Genomic DNA, 20,265 nt, shown 5'->3' on the forward strand with positions numbered 1-20,265 from the left:
TTTACTAATTTTGGCTGTAAAAGTGGGGGGGAAAAGGGGGTCAAATACGCTACAGTAAATACAGTAATCTTTGACTATCCTAGATAGAGCCATTGAAACACTCACCTTCTTTCATCTCTGCGTTCCACAGAATACCACGGAACAGTGTGAATGCCACTCCTTGAAACTGGCAGGTATAAGCCTTAATTATGCATCCATTTAGTGAGTCCTATACCCAGCACAGGTAAGTGTTCAGAAAATATGTTGTTCTTTTGTTTATTTCAAACTGAAATATCTGGGGGATAAAAAAAGGGTGAGCAAAAATTAAAGCTTGTGTATTTGACGGACCATAGATAGGCAACCTAATGAAGGATCAAAATTTTCAATCGTCAATGAATCAAACAACAACAAAAACCTCCACTGCATTCATTTAAAAGTTTGACAGAAAACTTCCTAGGTAATAAGAAATCTGAAAATTACAAGGAAATTGACGAAGAAACGTTAGCTAACTTAAAATCGCCAAGTTGTAACACGAGTGTCAAACTTCATTTTCTACACAACCATATTGTTGCAATGAGTGAGGAGCAGGGAGAAAGATTTCATTAAGATATTCAAAAAATGGAAATAAGATACTAGGGCAAGTGGAATGAAGCAATGTTAGCTGATTATTGCTGATGCTTGAACAGGAGTACATCTCAAAGTCATAGCAGGGCATCTAAACGGTGTAACATTTCGACCAAATAATTGAACACTGAATGGCTGACTGTAAGTACTTTTTATTAATATAATTCAATGTTTCATAGTTAATTTTATACATTCAAATTTTATATTGTGATGTTAAAACACGTTTAAAGAAATAATATATCTAATTAGACGTTATTGAAATTATTGCTCAAAATTTTGAAGTTTTTTGTACTTATTTCTGAAAACTGCATAAAGCAGGGCATGATAGAGAAAAATCTGGATATAGACTTTGATTCTACATACTTCAATACCTAAGCAGTCATCTCAGGTATATTGTCTTATTGAATTATATGATCTTTTTATTGCCAATTTTGATGTTTTTCTATTTTCTTTTCAAAATTATAAAAAAAAAAAAAAAAAAAAAAAAAAGCTGACGTGATACAGAAAATCTGAACACAGATATGCATTCAGGGCACTTTGGTTAACAAGAATCAGTAATATATTCCCTTGTAGCAGAAAAAATAATTGAAATGCATTATCAGTGTTATCACACCTACATTTCACATGCATACAATGCAAAACAAAACAACTACTACTACTACTCACTTTTCAATTCATTTCTAAGCCGATTTCTTCTCCAAGAATTTTCTTCTCCTGGGGGCTGTGACTGTAAAGCCATCTGCTGTAAGCACATCTTGCATGGGCAGCTGTCAATTCTAGGAGGAAAATAAAACACAACGTATGATGAAAAGAGCCCCATTACTGAAATCTAATAAACAATTCTTTTTTTTTTTTTTTTCCTTCGCATGAAGCTAATGATCATGAATATATCTTTCATCACACATTTTGTTGCGTTACATTACACAAAGCCGTAAGACATATTCATGTCAAAAATATTTTAAAATAGAATATGATGTACCACTGCCCAGATGTAATAGCTGTTAAACATGCAATAAAGGCTTATGTTTAGTTTTATAGTGAGGGAAAAAAAAAAACCTCCCAGGTTTACTGATCAGAAGAAATAAACAACAATGTAAAAATGCCACATTTATACAATGCAACCTCAAGGAGAAGTAACTTACAATTCACAATGAGCAAAATCAACTATCTGATCCTGTAATGATTAAGAGCAGAGTTCTGCAAGGCAGTACAGTAAAACCTTGTTAATTCGAAGTCACTGCGAAGCTCAAATCGGAATTTGAATTATGTGATTTCAAATTAACCACTGCCAGCTCGAAATTCAGAAATGCCAACCCTTGCTGCATCACAAAATATTCTAAGATCCTTTAATGCATGCAATCACCTTGGTTCACATTTACACCTGTCAAATGCCACGGGGAAAAAATGTATTTCCGAAATGTTTCCAAGGTGCATTTATTGAAATAATGCTCTTGGATAATGCCATACACTATCAAACGTAACCTCACACCCAGAAAAAATAAAACATGATTCAAAGAGTGAGTTAATGTAAACGCACGACGCAATTTGAGTACAGTATAAAGCACTTGCACAGGGGAGCCAACAAGACTGTCCAAATTGGAAACACGTGACACCAACAATATAAACTTTAAAAAACCCAGACATATATGTTACACAAATATCTAGAATAATAAATAACCTTGTACAGTACCTGAAAAGTTTGCAAATGTTTAATGGTCCAGTAGGGTTTTTCTGTCACACACTAGGCTTATTGCCTTTAAAGAAAGAATGTATGAGAGGTTGCTTCATTTTTTAAATAAAAACTAGCTATGAACTGCTCCATATCGGCCATAGCTTTAACTGTAGTGTCGTCACCATCACTTGCACTTATCACAGAATCAACCATGGCTAGAGTGGCGAGTACATAATTTTTTGACGGAATAATTGCCGCCTGCGCCGTAACTTTGTCGCGTTCAACATCAGCTATAGCTGCATCTCCCTCTGGCGTCATAATATGATCACAGCCGATCATCATGGCGGGATCCCTCTTTTCTGAAGTAGTCTCCGCAGGGTCTATGGCGATGTATTCGGCGAAAGTTATACATCGGACATTTGCCATTAACTCTTCCCATTCATCTTCATTGTCTTCTTCTGCTTTATTTAACAAACCAAAACTACACTTGACGTAGCAGTTCTTGACTGTCAATGAAGGAATAGCGTCCCTGGCAACCGTCACACTCCGCACTGCAACAATCACGTTCCACTTGCGTATTTCTCCCGCCAGAATATTTCTAGTAGTTTCATGGAGAAAGTAACGCACCAGTCGCTTTCTGTAGGCACGTTTCAAAGATGAAAGTATACCTTAATCTAGGGGCTGCAAGTAGCTCGTAGTGTTGGCGGGCAGAAAAAGAAGAATCACACGTTTTAAAATTAAATTATGTTTGTTTGCAGTGCACTGATCCAATAACAGAAGTACTTTTCTGTCCTGGCGTGCCATTTTGCCCTCAAGGCACACCAGCCACTCACTCCTCAAAAATTTTGCCCATCATCCAGGAATTTTTAGATGACTTGTAATTGCACGGAAAGTGCCTGATGCCTTTAAAACATCAATGCTTCTTGAACTTGCGTACGACGAGGGGAGGAAGACTCCCGCTTCCGTCTGCATTGCAACACAGGACTGTGACCCTATCCTTGTAAGACTTCCCTGCCATGGCACTTCTCTCCTTTAAAACCGAAAGTCCATTTGGACTCGGCATTAAAAAACAATGCAATCTCATTGGCACTGAAGATACTGTTTGGTGCATATGAATTGATTATGTGAGCCACGCTTTCTTGCCAACTGTCTGCATAGCTAGTGTACACTGATTCTGCTTCTCCGCACACTGGCTGCCACCCACGTGATATTGTGCTGTTCCTTAAAACGCAGAAGCCACCCGTTTGAACAATGAAACTCAATCCCCATCTTCAGCGCCAGTTCATTCACTTTTCCCTTAACAATCTCGCCATCAACAGGGATATTGTTCGCTCAAACACGCCATAACCACTCCATCAGTTCCACTTCCAAATCAGAGTTTTTAGCTCCTCGAATGCGCATTTGCTTTGCTGTATTCACACCTTGAATTTCTTGAGCTTCTATGCTCTCTCGATTTTTCAAAAGCGTTGAAAGCGTGGACACAGGAATTCCCAAGCCTTTAGCTATTTCAGTTTCCGTGTTTTGTCCTTTGTCGACCTCCCTTACAATTTTCATCTTCTCGCTCAGTGTCTTGGAAGAACACTGACGCTTAGCCACATCGCAACACAAAAAGGAACACACATGCCCTAAACTAAAATACCGTAGCAATAAACTAAAACACAGTATTAATAAAATATAATAACTTTGAAGTTTATAACTGCACACTAAAACTTAAAATGAGTAACTACAAGAAAACAAAAAAACTATTATTTCACCAAAGCACGCTGTAGGCATGCCAAAGTCAAAGTCCGGAATGACACCCCTACATGTTCTAGAAGATGCGTTCTATCGTGACGCGGAGAATTTTTAACTCAAATTACACTGTAAGATATTATTTTTAACAAAATGAAGGACAGTTTTGAATTAAAAGTCTGAATTGCAATACTGGGACCGACACTGGTCTTTGAATTACGAATTATCCATCTTTTGAATTAAACATTTTAAATAACGTGAAAAACCGTACCTCGTGTTTCCGGGAACGAGAGATACTTCGAATTAGGCAGCATTTAGAATTAACCGATTTTGAATTATTGAGGTTCTACTGTATTATAGGACTTTTGTTGTTCTATTTATAATGGACACCCCTACATGACATATTCTGTTATTTTGTCATATTAACCTTCTGACACCTCCAAATGTACAGTCGCAAGGTAGAACTGAACGTCCATGCATAGAAGAGTGTTAGGAAACATCTCTAGACCTCCTGACACTTATGAAACAGTTCATTACCCTGGCAATGGTATTATTCTTACTGAACAGAACGTCTATGAGGAATAAATTCAGTTCACACTCTGGCATGTCTGTTTTGAAGTAATCAACAAACAAAACAAGGCAAACTTCATTGGGCCCTTTGTGGGCAGTACCTTCATGGTATACATGAAATTTTGACTTATTACTATTTAGGTCTGTGACAGAATGCACTAATCATGAACTGGCATAGATAAAATGCTTTCTGTACTGTTGTCTTTGGAATCTGAATATTTTACACATAATTGAAACATAAACCTGCCACTCTCTTATTTTCTGCACACTTCTGCTTCATTGCTTCCATTAATTTATCATTATTATACAAATCTTTCAAATATACTCCAATTCAAATTAAAATTTTGTAAATAGCTACTATTGTTAAGAAAGCTGAACAATGATAATAAGATGGTTTTCTGTATGATCGCAAATTAACCGTGTAAAAGTTCATATCAAAATTTATATCCTGTAATAACAACATGAGTCAATAAATTTAACAATCTGTAAAGCAGCAATAGCCAACATTTGATTCCTTTTGGTCCAATTCTGGCTAAGTATTTAGCTCTTGGAAACTTTATGTGCAGCTTACAGATAACTGGTCAATGTTGCATTACAACAGTTTCATAAAGAACAACTTTTGTGTCTAGAACATCTTTGAGATTCCGTTGTCTCACAAGGATGTAGTCAATCTGCTACCAGGTGGGACAAACATTGAAGAAGTTAAACAGCAATAGTAAACTATATCATGTTGATCTTCTTGGAGAAAGTAGCCAAATACAGGAGCTTATTATTTAACTAACAGAAGGCACTCTAACAATTGCCATTTAGATGCCATATTGTTTTATGCTTCTCTAGTAAAATGTACCTTTTTGGACTAATGTTCTTTATGCAACTACCGATTCATATGTAAATGACAGGGTAAAGAACTGGAATCGCAGATACAGCTTTTTGCACATGTTATACTGTATAGAGTACAGTAATAAAGAAGATACAGGATTGTGACCGACAGAAAAATGACCTTGACAATGTTGATAGATGGATCAGATGAATTGTGTGGGGAGATGATAAAGCAGCAGGACCTGTTGGTCTTATTTGGAAAGAAAAATCAGTGCCAAATTACTGCAGTAAAGGAGTAATACAGTAAAATGATGCTGTAACGAACGCTTCAAGTACTTGGGAGGCAAACTGATTCAGGATGCAGGACTGGACAGTGGAGATCCATAAAAGGATTCAACAGGCAAATGCATTCTACCAGTGTGAGAAACATGGTGTGGAGGAAGGAAATATTAACGAAGTGTAGAGAGGTGCTGATATAAGACATACTACTGCCCAATATTGGCATGTGCAGCAGAGATCTGGACACTGACAAAAAGACAGGAGAATAAAATCCAGACCAGTGAAAGACAAGAAATGACGGAGTAAAAATGAGGACATCAGGAAGGAAATCTGAGTGGAAAAACTTTGCAACAGAATGGAGAGGGATAAACTTGCATGGTTTGGACATGTTTAGAGGATAGAAGAGGGAAGAATGCCAAAGATCCAGATAGGAGGAGGAGGAGGAGGAGGAGGAGGAGGAGGAGGAGGAGGAGGAGGAGGAGGAGGAAGAGCAAGAGGGAGACCCGGACTAAAGTGACTGAAACGATGAAGAATAGTATAATTAGAGGAAACGTGAATTGGAACACAATTAAGTTGGAACAATGGTGGTTGGATAGCGGAAGATGGTGCCATAAATATCCCACCCCAGCAGAAACTAGCAAGATAAATGGATTAATAATAATAATAATTTAAAATAATAATAATAATAATAATAACAATAATAATAATAATAATAATAATAATAATAATTTTAATACTTCTGGGTGCATTACAATGGGCGTAATGGTTTTGTATTGCTTTCATCTGCATGCATCCATATCCTATTATCTAGCATCTTTTTTCTACATACTACCACAATATTGCCTGTGTAAACCTCAACTACAGTGAAGGCAGAGGTAACGACCATTGGTACAGCAGAACTGGCAGCCCTTCCCAACTAAGGCTGAGTAATTATATCCCTCAGGCTCAGAGGTTAGCCCCTAGCGAAGGTGGAGTAGACAGAGCTCCCTAACCACAGCAAAGGCAACCTGTCTACGGGTGACAACCCCGACTAATAAGCCTCTCAAGCTAACAACGTGGGTAGTACCTTGAACAGTGATTTGTCACTGCCCCATGAAGAATGATCAACCGAACATAGAAGAAAATTTTGCTAAATGCATTACCCCAGGTGGCAACCAATCCACCATTGCCCATGGCGACGTTAGCAAACCTTCGGATTCTGAAGAGTCTGCACCAACATGCTTTAAGGATAAGTCAGAGCATCCTGAAATCCTTGGATGTAAATTCAGAGCAAGACGGCAAAGTTTCTTCGCAACATTTGATGCTAATTCACTGCCCAAAGTAGGTACACTGAAACATCTGACCAACTCACTAACACGGCATAACATAATACTGACAGCAGTACAGGAAACCAGATTCGCTGTGCTTTAGAGTAAGAATGGAACAGAATCCTAAAAGGAAAAGTGGATCAGCGGGTAATGAATGTACCTCGCTTAGGTACAGAATTTATAATCAGCCACGAAACACTGGATTCAGTCACTGATTTTACCTCCCCAAGCAGTCGTGTATCCATTCTCAAATGTGCTAACAAGGGCTACACTTTAGTCAATGCACATGCCCCAATCAACGAGGATAACAAGCACTACCTGGACAGAATTGACGAATACTGGGAAGACCTAGAAAATATTCTCTCCAAAATTCCAGATAAACATACCATCATACTGCCTGGCAATTTCAATGCCCAAATGGGAAGAGAGAAAAAATACAGAATCATAGTCAGCAACTTTCCGGCGCATAAACGAACCGGAGAACAACTGACAGAATTGTGCAGGACTTTCGGATTGGTCATGAAATCTACAGCCTTTAAACATCTGCCAAGAAAACAGAAGACTTGGATCTCTCTTAACACCAACCTGGGTGAATTCCAGCCAGGTCATGTGGCCATCTCAAGAAAATCCCAAAAGGAAATACAAAACATGACGGTATTAAGAAGTGCCAATCTGGACTCCGACCACTACCTCTCGAAGATTATACTGAGACTTCAGCCTAGGAGCAATAGATTACACAGAACCTCCAAGAGGGTTAGATTTGATTTAGAGCGACTTGAAAACTATCAAGAGGTCAAAGACCGAACAATGCAGATCTTAACAATTGGGAACCACTAAAAGAAGGTCTTGTCATGGCGGCCAGTGAGCTCGCCCTTCTTACTAGAAGAAGGTAACATCCATAGTGGACTGAAGACTGACAACACAATAGCTCAAAGACAGACTGCCTGGATGAAATGGAGCTCCAAAAAGACCAAGGACAATTGGGGGGACTTTCTAGAACAAAGGAAACTTCCAAGATAATCCGAGGAACCCAATGGGCCTTCACACATAACCAACTAATGTAAATCGAAGAGAGCTTCGTTAAAAATAAATACAGTTTTCTCCAAAACTTTCAAGCAGACACTTGGAAAATACACTCCACCAAGTCTTCATTTCAGAGACTCACAGGGCAACCTGACTTTCACGACAAGGACAACTGCCACCTTTTTGTCCAGTACTTTAAGAACTTAATCGTGATCCACACAGCAAAGATTTTGATTACAAACAAACCACACCAAACCCAGACCTGCTGCCTCCTTTACCGTAAGAAGTTTGTGAAATCATTCAACTTCTTAAGAATAATAAGGCAGCTGGAGAGGACTCCATTGTTGGTGAACTCTGGAAATGTGCTGGAAGCAATGCCATGGGCAAGCTCACTGAAATCATACGGAACATCTGGAAAAAAGAGAAATCACCACCTGATTGGACCTCAGCTCTAATTCATCACCTTCAAAAGAAAGGGCTTTACTGACCTCAACAACTACTGTGAGATTTCTCTCATCACGGTAACATGCAAGATATTTTCCAAGGCGTTACTAACACAGGCAGAGTGTCAACTGGACAGTCAACTTAGAGAATATCAGGGAGGCTTTGGGAACATCCTCAACCTTAAAACTGTACTTGCATACTCCAAAATGAGAAACCACAAGGTGGTCGTCACCTTCGTTGATTTTCGGAAGGCCTACAACTCCGCTGATAGACATACACTTAATAAAATTCTCCAGGAACCAGGATTAGACAACAAAACCCACAGGCTCATTCTAGAAACCTTGACTAATACCCATTCCAAGGTTACATTTAGAGGTGTGGTATCTGAAAGCTCCGAGATAAAAACAGGCCGAGACAATGGGTTGGACTTTCCCACTTCTCTTCAACTGTGTCCTTGAAAAGGTTGCAAGAGAATGGCGCAAAGAAATGACCAACTTGGGTATCCAGAGTGGGATATACCTGGGTCATAAGGAAGGGCCGGTTGTAGATTGCCTGGCCTTTGCTGACAACATGGCACCGATTGCCAAATCGCTGGATACAGCAACAATACAGACCAATTGCCTCAGAAGACAGGCAGCCAAAGTGTATCTTCAAGTGTCATTGGAGAAAACAGAGTTCTTCACCAACATCAAAGAAGCTATGAGAAAGATACTACTTGAATGGGGGAAAATAGAGACGACTGATAAATCAAAGTATCTCGGTGAATGAATTGAACCGTATTTCTCAGAAAGAGCATCATTATGCATGAGAGTCAACAAGCTGGAACTAGCCTATCGACTGACAGAGAACACTTATAACAAAAAATGTCTACCACACAATCTGAAACTGAAGCACTACATGTCAGTCATTCGACCAGAAGCTCTGTATGCCATGGAATGACTATCACTGAACTGAAGTCTGATGGAGAAACTGGAAGTCGGAGAGAGGAGAATTCTCAGGAAGATCTTAGGTCCGGTAAAGGAAGATGAAGAATTTCGTAGTCGGCACAATTCCGAGCTCTACTAACACACAGAAAGTCTCTCTGATTGTGCTGGGAAAGGGAGAGTAGCATTCTATGGCCATATAGTAAAACTGCCTCCCAAAAGACTGGCCAACTGCCTGTTCATCTTCTGGCAGTACAAGAAGATTTGTACAACTTGGCAGACAGACATTGCTCTTACCTTTTGCATATTTCGTTGTCCAGCTGCTCTAAACATCGTACTGGTCCGCCATTGTTCCGTCTGCTTGCTCGCCCCATCCAGTACTGCTTGCTCTCTCGCCTCCCTCACCGGCACATCATTACGTCATCTGTTTCTAGTACTTTCCAGCATGTGCTTCGCTTGCCTATATAACTCGCCGCTCCCTTTCGATCGGCGATCAGGTGTGGATTGTGTTTGTAAAAACAGTGGGAACAGGAACTTCCTCACACGGCTGATCCGTGCTGATTTTATCCTGTCTGTTCTACCTCAATATTTTCTTCGAGCCAGGTGAGCAGACGTGTTATTATGCCTTTCATTTTCTTCACTTTCTTGCCTCTCTGGCATTACTGTTGTTATTGATTCTGAACTTTCGCCCAGTCTGGGCACTACGAAATTTGTTGGACAAACTTCAACATCTAGTGGTTTTTTATCTAATAGTGAAGAAAAAGGAGTCATGGATTGGCGAACTTTACAAGTGATATGGAACTTAGTCTGCGTGTTGTTAGTGAGCGTGAAATGTCATCGATATGAAAATGGATATTGCAGCCTAATCTCTACCTGTTTTCTCATCCTCACCTTTTTTTTTTTTTTTAATATTCTCTATTTCCTTTTCCTCCTCTTGGGTATTTTCCTCCTTATCTGTCGTCGTCCCCCCCTTTCCCCCTTTTACTATTAATACCAATTTATATGCCTTTCATAATTGTAAGTGGTCTGTGAGTTGGATTGTGCCTTTTCTCATTGCCTGTGCAACGGTCTGCGTGTTGCTTCTCTCAAATGGAATAGTGTTTATTAAGCGGAATAGGCTCTTGTTCTATGATTATCTCATTTCTACGTATCCACCTTGAGGTTTTTGCGGACATACCTTACTTCTTTAATTGTTACATTTTCGTTGTTATAAATTTCTAGGTATTTCCACCCTGTATTTTAGGATTTTCATTCAATATCTCCCAACCTTTGCCTTTCTGAAGTTCAATGTTATGACTTGTACTTCGATTGTTTATCATTGCCATCTTTACTTTCATATGAATATACCAAAGATTATTTTTCTTCAATTTGTAAAGATGTTAACTTTTAATGCTCCTACAATACAACCTGTTATTTAAAACTTGTTTGTTTGGGTTGTCATTTTTGTATCTCTCCCCCCTCCCTTTTTTTGTTTTTTTTTGTTTTATATGCACCTACCACGCAATACCCTTGGGAAAAAGGCCCAGTAAACTATCTCTGCGTTGCTCTGCTGATGCCTTGGATACTCATTCTAATTGCTTGGTGTTGCTTAATCGCTTAAGTTGGGGGAGTGGTACGCCCCTTCGGTATGACTTGGCTGGTGTAATTTTCCCTACAAATCACCTCGCTGCACTCTGCTTGGCCTGGTATATATATTACTAACACATTGCCTGGATTTTCTGTAAATCAGTATTTGATATATCAAGTAAATATACTTCTACGTAACAAAACTGAGAAGGACATTAAAGAACTGGGAATATCAGATCTCCAAGATAGACTGTCTGTACGACATACCCTGAAAGAATCCCATGGATTTCAGGAAAATCCCCAGAAGAAAGGTACCCCCTGGATAGATGAAAGAAAGAAGTTACACTGGCAGAAAATGCACCAATACTGGGCAAAGATCACAGCCCAACAGTTGAACAAGTGTGGTCCAAAGTAGGCCCATTTGTACCAAGAAGAATTTAGTAATAGTAATTCACACTTACAATTGTGTATATATTTTGAACCAGTCAGAAACTGCACAGAGAGGCTTAAACAGAGGCCAGCGTTGCACTGTGTAGGTACGCCATTGATCACAGGCCACATGTGTGCGGACTAAGTGCCTCCACCGCTTGCACACATTCCCCACACTCCACAGTGATATGTCATCTAGGTAGGAGAACACCGCCAACAGAACTAGAAAAAATAATATAAGCTCATTAAAGAAGATTATCACTGATAACATATGTGAAATGAAATCAATGCAAAATGGCAAATATAATAAGATCCTGACTCTAATTCTTCACATTACTAGATATAAATATGAACTAAAATAAATGACGAGCAGACTCTTTTTTATAATTAGCTTTATGTCACACCAAAATAGATAGGTCTTACGGCGACCATAGGATAGGAAAGGAAGTGGCCGTGGCCTTAATAAGGTACAACCCCAGCATTTGCCTCGTCAGAAAATTGAAAACCATGGGCTGTTGACAGTGGGGTTCGAACTATCTCCCAAATGCAAGCTCAAAGCTGCCTGCCCCTAACCGCACGCCCAACTCGCTCAGTCGATGAGCAGACCAAATAATCTAAAACTAGTCCTATATTTTAGTCTTTAACAATATTAAGTAACACCTTGAATATTAAATAAAATACAAGTCTGAAAGGCAAAAGGCTACTATTTTAATTTTCTTGTATAAAAGGCTGGGTACATGTTTGATCATCCATAAATAATAAAAGTAGGGTAAACACAACTTTAGCAATCATAACCTGTTTCTGGATTTTTCATACCTGAAAACTCACACCACGGATGTTTCATCACACACAAAAAATATGTTACTGGAACAATTTGTCTCACAAAAGAAATGTGTCACTGGGACATTCTTTCACACAAAATTAACAAGTCTGACATTAAAAGGAGTAGTATTTCTAATATTTGTATGTTTCCTAAGCAACTTCGCACAACTTACATCACAAGTGACATTCCATGATTTATTTCAAGCATTAAAGCGGAACGGTTATAATATATATGGGTTTTATAATCATGAAACACAGAAAACTTACAACAGGTATGTCATGGAGATGCATAAATAGAGATGGATGCAACGGAACGTTTGTAACATCATCAGAAGAAGAGAGGGCAACTGCTTTTTCAGAGATGCAGCACATGCTTGCACCAGATTGGAAAGCTTGCAGAGCAGCAAAGATAAAATGAAAACAGAGACAGTTGAATCTAACAGTAATTTTCAAATTGTACTTGTGAGTTCAAGTAGTAAGATCAATGCCAAATTGCCAAAGAAGGGATCTTTGAAAAAGATGGCAAGATGTACTGGAAGGGTTAATATACCTCCTTAACCACGTTCAATGGACAATGTCCCCAATTTGCCCATGAAGCACAAAACTACCACTGATGGTTTATGTTGGTTGCATCATATAGCCACAAAGAAAGGGTACTACCACATAAAGGAAAAGGAGTAGTGTTATATTCAGACTGCCCGAAAGCAAACTCCTGGATGACTTCATAAATCACCTCTGTCCTCCTCTGAATGCATGAATGCAGTGAAGATGACATGCAACCCCACCGCAGTCAAGTCGGTTCCCGGTAGGTCATTCAACACAACCCGTTGCCGCCAAAATGGCTGCAACGAGACAGAAACCCTTGGACATGTGCTGGGATTCTGCCAGAGCACTGAACTAATGCGCAACCACCGCCACCACCGCGTAAGATCGTCGATTGCTCAAGGCTTGAGACAGCGTGGATGGGAGGTGCACGAGGAGGTTCACTGCATCTCTACCGATGGCTCTAATCAGAGGGCGGACATCGTAGCCATCAACAGAGAGGACATGAAAGCGATGGTCTTAGATCCCACCATTCGCTTTGAAAGGGACCTGGATCAGGCTCAGGATGTGGACCTAGAAAAGCAAGCTATTTATATTCCATGCTTGCCTTACCTTTCATCTAAGTATAAAATACCTATCAATCGGTGGATTGTCAGAGGCCTGCTATTCGGAGCAAGAGGCGCCCTCCCTAGTCAGACATCGAACTTCCTACAAAATTTGAAAGTTCCATTCTGAGACTTAGAAAAAATAGTAATACAGATACTGAGGGACTCTCTGCAAATCATTCACTTCCATCTGTACCTGTGAACGTGATTGACATTTCTCCCCCACTAACCCCGGGAAAAAAGAAGATAACAGCTTCAACGATTAAATCTTCATTTCTTGATATTTTTAAACTCCACTGAAATTGAAACTGTATTCTGGATCCAAATGGTCACCCTCACTGGAGGACGGACGATTTATTTCTTTAATAAATCTCTCTCCCCTAAGCATGGCTTAACAGAATCAATAAGCTAGTTGAAAAAAAAATCTGTTTCGAATCTGTCTTCTCCAGCACTTACAAGAGAAAGTTACTGAAAAATTACATGGAAATTTAGCAGGATGTGGAGAAATTATAAAGTGGACAATCAAGTGTACGGAAGAAGAGGAAGTAGTAGTATGATGATTTTGATGAACAGGTTGAGCATGTTTTGTCCTATTATCTAGAATGGTGTAATGAGGTTAATATCCTACAGTATTTACAGGTTCTAGGCCACAACTATGTCAGAACTTTTCAAAAATTAAATTTGATAAACTTTGCTCTTAATACAACAAGCAACATACAGTATTATGTTTCTATCTAGTACTGCATGTCAATGCACTTTGTCCTGTGGTAAAACAACCTCTGGACCGTATAGAGTATAAAACAGTAACGGTTTCTGGTATAGTGCAATGGAGCAATGAACCTCCAACCTCAGGCTTATATCAGATTAAACTACCTAATTTTTGGAGTCCCTTATCAATCTCGAAGCTCTTGGTAACTCATACCGACTTTCAAATCATGCCAGCTGAGCAAAGTCCATGACTGGATACTTGTCTGAAATGCATCTCCCAGCAAGGTAAACTCTCCGCCGCTTCCTTGGTGAGGGGGGTGATGAGGTGTGGGGGGACATTGGCTAGCAAAAAGACAAAGCCAGGATATCTCAGGAACAGATATCTGTGATATACACATGCATAATATGCTACTACAGTTAAAATTGAAATAATTGATAAAGAGATTCAACCTATTCAATACAAAAGAATAAGAAATTATTACATTCCCATTTAATAATTGGTAGAAATGTTACCGGTTTCGACCCTAGTCTAGGTCATCATCAGCCGATTAAGACGAAAAACAATGCATAGGATCAGTAGAAGAGGCGATATAAAAATGAAATGGGGGTAGATACTGTAAAACTTGGAAGAAGTAAAATGCAAATCACTCAAAAGAAAACAATGCACAATTCTCTGAGCGGTAGCATAGCACACGCAGCACTAGGCAAAGTCCCACAATGTTCACGAATAGCGGAGAACGGTTAAATGAGCCAGTTTTTAAATATTGTCAGGCATAAAGTCACATCACAATCGAACACGTATGAAGATCCATAATCGTGCAGGAGTTGAAGATGAGTAGATCCATTGAAGCAACTTGCCAGCTCCCGGTGATCAGCGTGATGCATTTAATATCAGGCACTGTCGTTTCAAATGCCCAAAATAAAATGGAGAATAGCTTGACGGTCCAGTAATTTTCCTCGGTCGCGGGAAAGTAAGTATATAGATAAATATAATACAATTCAATATAATTGAGTAAGTAATTGTACTCCTATAGAATTCTTAGAACAGTTGACGTGAAAAAACAATTGTGAAGAGAAAAAATAGTAAAAAGCGCAATACCGGAAACAAATGAAAACGTATATGCACAGTGCGCAATTTTTTTTAACGTAAAAAACTCAGGTCTTGATTGAAGTAGTCGAAATCGGCACAAGGCAGGAGTTGAGTATGAATGAGAAGAACCGAAATGAAGGTGTTTTGTTTTTTGTTTTTTTAAAGAAAAGATAGAATAAATTAAGAGGAAGAGGAATAGTGGAATAAGAGAAGAATGAAAGAAATTGAAGTTAAATGGTGTTCTTATTCTTCCTCAACACCTACTGAGCCTACTGCTCAACTCACAGAGAAAAATAACTGGCTATTAAGTTATTTTGTATCAATATTGCATAATACGAACCCTCATCCCTTTTCTCTGCAGACCTGAGTATGAAGCAAGACAAATTTTCGTAGCAAGTTTTTACGACCGTATGCCCTTCCTGACGTCAACCTCATCAGAGGAATTAATGAGATGTAACGAATGACATGATATAATAGTAATTAAAAATAACTATAATTATTTACTTTATAGGCCTAGGCCTAAAATATTATTATCCATTTATTGTCTTTTTACATTTAGAAATACTGCCTTCCATCAAAAGTAGCCAGTATAGCCTAGAAGTCATGTGTGCACTGCACAAAATTTGAGGTTATCCCATATTGGACCCCCCCCCCCTCTCTTTTTTTTTTTTTTGTCTGTAAAAGTGAGGAAAAAAGAGGTCTAATATGCGAGTAAATACAGTAAAAGTAATGAGACTAATAGTGATGATGGTGGTGGTGGTGCTTATTGTTTTAAGATGAAGTACAGCAGGGCAACCATCCTCTATTAACACCAATCAGAAAGAATTACGGAAGGGATCCGACACTTTGAAAAATGCCAGTATCAGGGAAAGAAAGACAAGGGCCACGAAAGGCGTGAAAATGAAAGACTCCATAGACATTGAATACTGCAATACAGTCGCGGTCAGATAAGAACAAGGGTTGACCAAGGGAGGTAGGATAGTGAGGAGCCTGGCACAAGTAAGTGGAAGCAATGTCGGGGCTCAACCAAGGGCTCGATGTTTACCAACCTCCCCAAGTTAAGAGCATCTCGGACTCCTTTTAGTTGCCTCTTCCAACAGGCAGGATGAATGGGACAAAGTCCTGATAGTAAATTTCACAGTGATCAAAACTACAATGACTATAGTCATGAAAAATCTGCACTATCCTAAGTTCAAGATGATCTACTGCCTATAAAACCTGTTTCAGAGTTCACTACATCAATGCCAGTTAGGGAGAGAGTTGGAGTCTCATATTAATTATGCAGTCTGCTTCCCATTGGCAGCTTGAAAATGAACAGGAAAAAAAAGTAACTCACCTTCTGGAGGTAAACATTCCACCACTCCTGGATTTACATCATCTGGCTGGCGTGGACTGCTCAGGAGTTCAAGCCTTTGCGACAAACTCTCCAGTCTAGGTGGAGCAGGAACAGGAGCCGGTGGTGGCCGTGAAGGTGCTGGAGGATGTTGGCTAGGACGACGGTCCAGAGCATAATACAGATCCGTTGGTTCATCATTGCCTGAATCTCCGTCATCTGTTTTCTGAAATATAATAATAGGTTCAGATGTATTAAAAATCCATACAAATTATTATTACTGTATAGGCAATATAATACAGAAGGATATACGGCAAAAACTGGTTAGGACGTTTTTGTGCGGACCGAAAAAAATGTCATAAGGAGGGAATGTGCTACAAAATGAAAAGCAAATTTGCTGTTAAATTTAAGGTTAGGTTTAAACATAAAAATAATTACAACAAAAACAAAGAAACAAGTGTTTACAGTTATAATTAATGAAATGAAGAAATAATACATTTTAAGAGCTCAACATAGTAAAACATCATGGAAAAATGTTCTTACAAATGCGAACTATACACATCGCTTACAATTATGTTTAAAGTTGTCGCAGATAAGTCCAACATCTGGGCGATTTGCACACATTTCATGTGTAGTTTAGCATTCACTTTCTCAATAAACTTTAATTTTTTATCATCTATAAACTGTCTAGCTTTCTTCTTCTCCATAACTGAATGTCCTGCAAACCACTATGCGTAAAGGCCTAATTTATGTACGTTGTTACCAGTGGTGGCTGGTGGCTTTCGACTCAAGGGGTTCTATATTGAAAATCAAAACACAGCTTATGGATCTAGTCAAGAAAGCTACAAACTACATTATAAATCATGCAACAATAATTTCAATACCTATGCAGACTGCTTGTACATGAAGTCCATTCTTCTGTCTTTCATTGCAGCATACTTGTCTATGACAGATTCATTCAAACCCTCCATATCAATAATTCCTTCTCAATCGAGAGCACTGCAAGAGCGGTCAGTCTTTCCTCACTCATTGAACTACATAAGAAAGTCTTTATCACCTTCAACGTTGAAAAACAACGTTCAGCTTCCGATGTTGTCATAGGCACTGTTATGATCAGTTTCAGTAATTTTAGTATTTCACTAAATGTGGTCCCTACGTTATTTTGAAGCAAAAATTGAAGGTGTACAGCACCGGACACAGAACAAAAATCTACTCCCATATACTGAATTTCCAGTTTTGTTTTTAGTTTATTTTGCTCAACAAAAGGATAAACTTCACACACTTTCTTCAAGGTAACAAATGGGAACTGCCTTTCATATTTTTCAGAACTATTGGCATGAAACAAAATTTGCCACAAGAAGATGATTGGCGAATTGAAAATGTTCCCCGGCCTGGAGAATAATTGTATCGCAAATTTCCTTGGCTGCCAGTTTCTTGGAGATGCATGTATCTGCATATGACCTTTTTACTGGTTGAATCATTGTATCATACGCATTGGGAACAGTCAATTTTACTGTCTCTAATTTTCTGGATGACACATTCAAAATTATAAATTCCCTTTTTAAGTGCCAGCCCCATGGTGTAGGGGTAGCGTGCCTGCCTCTTAACCATACTCCATTTTTCTTCAACAAGCAGGTATTATTATTGTACCGGGCGGTACACCTCAACGCGCTAGTTCAAATATTGCGCCAGTTGAAACTCCCCTACAGGAGAAAGCCTGAACTTTAACAAACTGTATTAACTCAACGTTTCTCGGAAGACGTCACTACTGTAAATTTGGTAATTTTGAAGTGTTCTGAACTGTGTCTATTTCGATTTGTTTGTTTGCTCCGTATCAAGAAGTTTGGACATTCTCTAACAGATGTCTCTACCAAAAACTATGATTACGCACTCTGGTGTAAAGGAATGTACTCTCCTGAAGAAAGTTTGTATTCATAAGTTTTGTCTTTACTAAATTTTATTCTGTCATTTGTGGGTTGGCAATATAAATCCTTTCTTTCTGCCTGTTTTGAATGTAGCCAATCAGGAATTTCTGTAATTAATTTTCCTCCAATTTCTTCCTCGTCTTGTGTAGTAGTTTTTTCTGTATCCAATAAAAGTTTGTGGGCGGGTTGTTATCATTCATGAAAGGTCTCGAACTTTCCACGAGGGTATAAAAACTGCTGATTTTCTTGTCTCGGGGCCACTTCAGTAACATCTTTCTTAGTGTGTGGATATGTAGCAGGGGGCGGGAAGCGCCTCTTTCTTCGGGCAACAGATCTCCAACAAGGTAATGGCCTGTTAACATCTTTATTTCTTGCTAGCTCAGCAGTTTAACTCTCGGAGAAGGTTCGAATCCTTTAATATGTAACCCTTCTTTTTAAAATGTAAATTCCTTTTCTGTCTAAGTAAATTCTACAAATATCTTTCACTGTAAAGCGGGGATAGAGAGTGCTTCACCCTCTCGAACTCCCCTTCATTTTGAAATGGAGGTGATTACGTTTTCATAACCGTTCTTCTCTCCTTTAATGTAGTAAAGTTTTTTCATACGGGTCACCTCCCTAGCTTGGGATTAGCCCCTGTATTATCGGCCTAGCGCCACATAGGTTTTAAGACAAAAACTTTGTGTAGGAGTGCAAATTACGCCTCCATCCCCTTTGCTTCGGGCCAGTAACTTAACCTGATGTTTTGTTTTTTTCATGTGAAGGCCCCGTAGGTTGGGTATTAATTACCCCTGTTTCCTTGTGTGCCTTGAGGGCAGATAGAAGTGAAGTTTGTTCTGGCCTTTGAGAGGCTTGTAAAAATGAGAGCGGGTACGCTCTTTTCCTTAACATTGTAATTAGGAGCTAGTGCTCCTTGGCACGATGGGATTTTCTGCCCCTTTGTTCATTTGGTAACTTGGTAAAGTTGAGCTAATCGCTCAAAGATTGTGAGTATGGGGCTCGAAGCCCAAAACCTGGTAAAAAACCCCTGAACGGGAAAAATTATTTTGTACCTGCCTTTCGTTGTTATTTCACCAAGTGGAAATTGTTGAATGTTGTTATCTGCTATTTGTTGATTTTGAAAAGAAAATATAACCTTTGTTAAAGTTTTAAATGAACTTCAATTCTGTAGTTGAGACCTATTCCAGCCCGCACCTTCTTTCACCTCTGCTGTTCCACAGATACCTCGGAACAATTATTATTATTATTACTGTATTGTCATGGAGATTATGCAGACTGTGGTTAACGTTGCTTCAGTTGCGGGAGTTTCATCTTGTTTACTGCTCAGACTATACTGCAGCTTCTGTTAGGAAACCAGGGAATTCCAGCGACCCATCTCCATTTTTTCTTTCACCCAACATCGTTCCACTGGCCTTGCAGTTCTATACTGTAGTTCCAATGCTTTACTTATCCCACTGCAACATGAACTACCTGCTCATAACAATACTGTATCTTATATTATTCTTATCCTACCAACGCTGTCCCAGGCATCTGGACTGGGTTCTTTGGAAATTGCAGTAGCAAGGTAGAGTATACAGTAATCAGTTGTGTTAAAAGTACAGCAGCAAATGCGTACTTATTGAATAATGTCAACTAAATGAAAATGTGTTGTTGTAAACATCGAAAAAAATCAAAGCGGTGAGAGAGATAGAAAATGGGGCGATATTGCAAAATGTTACTGCGGATTATGGAGTTGGTGTGTCAACAGTGGTGGATTGGGTAAAGACAAAATCTGAATTAATTGAGCATTCTTCTAAGATACCAAACCGCAGAACTATGAAAAAGGGTGGGTATGATAAGGTAAACGAAGCGGTATTTCTTTGGTTTACACAACAAC

The 20,265-nt window shown here is 39.0% G+C and overlaps 1 protein-coding gene across 1 annotated transcript in view; it reads right to left on the reverse strand.

The window, feature by feature from the left end:
* morgue (modifier of rpr and grim, ubiquitously expressed) overlaps window positions 1–20,265 on the reverse strand; it is a 51,719-nt gene that overhangs the window by 23,080 nt on the left and 8,374 nt on the right. The window contains exons 3-5 of the mRNA XM_067145220.2: window positions 16,471–16,693; window positions 11,399–11,588; window positions 1,270–1,379 (exon numbers count right to left, since the gene is read on the reverse strand). Of these exons, the coding sequence (XP_067001321.2) occupies window positions 1,270–1,379; window positions 11,399–11,588; window positions 16,471–16,693 (523 nt within the window). The remainder of the gene's footprint in view (window positions 1–1,269; window positions 1,380–11,398; window positions 11,589–16,470; window positions 16,694–20,265) is intronic.

This window comes from Anabrus simplex, chromosome 4 (assembly GCF_040414725.1).
Source record: "Anabrus simplex isolate iqAnaSimp1 chromosome 4, ASM4041472v1, whole genome shotgun sequence".
NCBI classification, from domain to species: domain Eukaryota; kingdom Metazoa; phylum Arthropoda; class Insecta; order Orthoptera; family Tettigoniidae; genus Anabrus; species Anabrus simplex.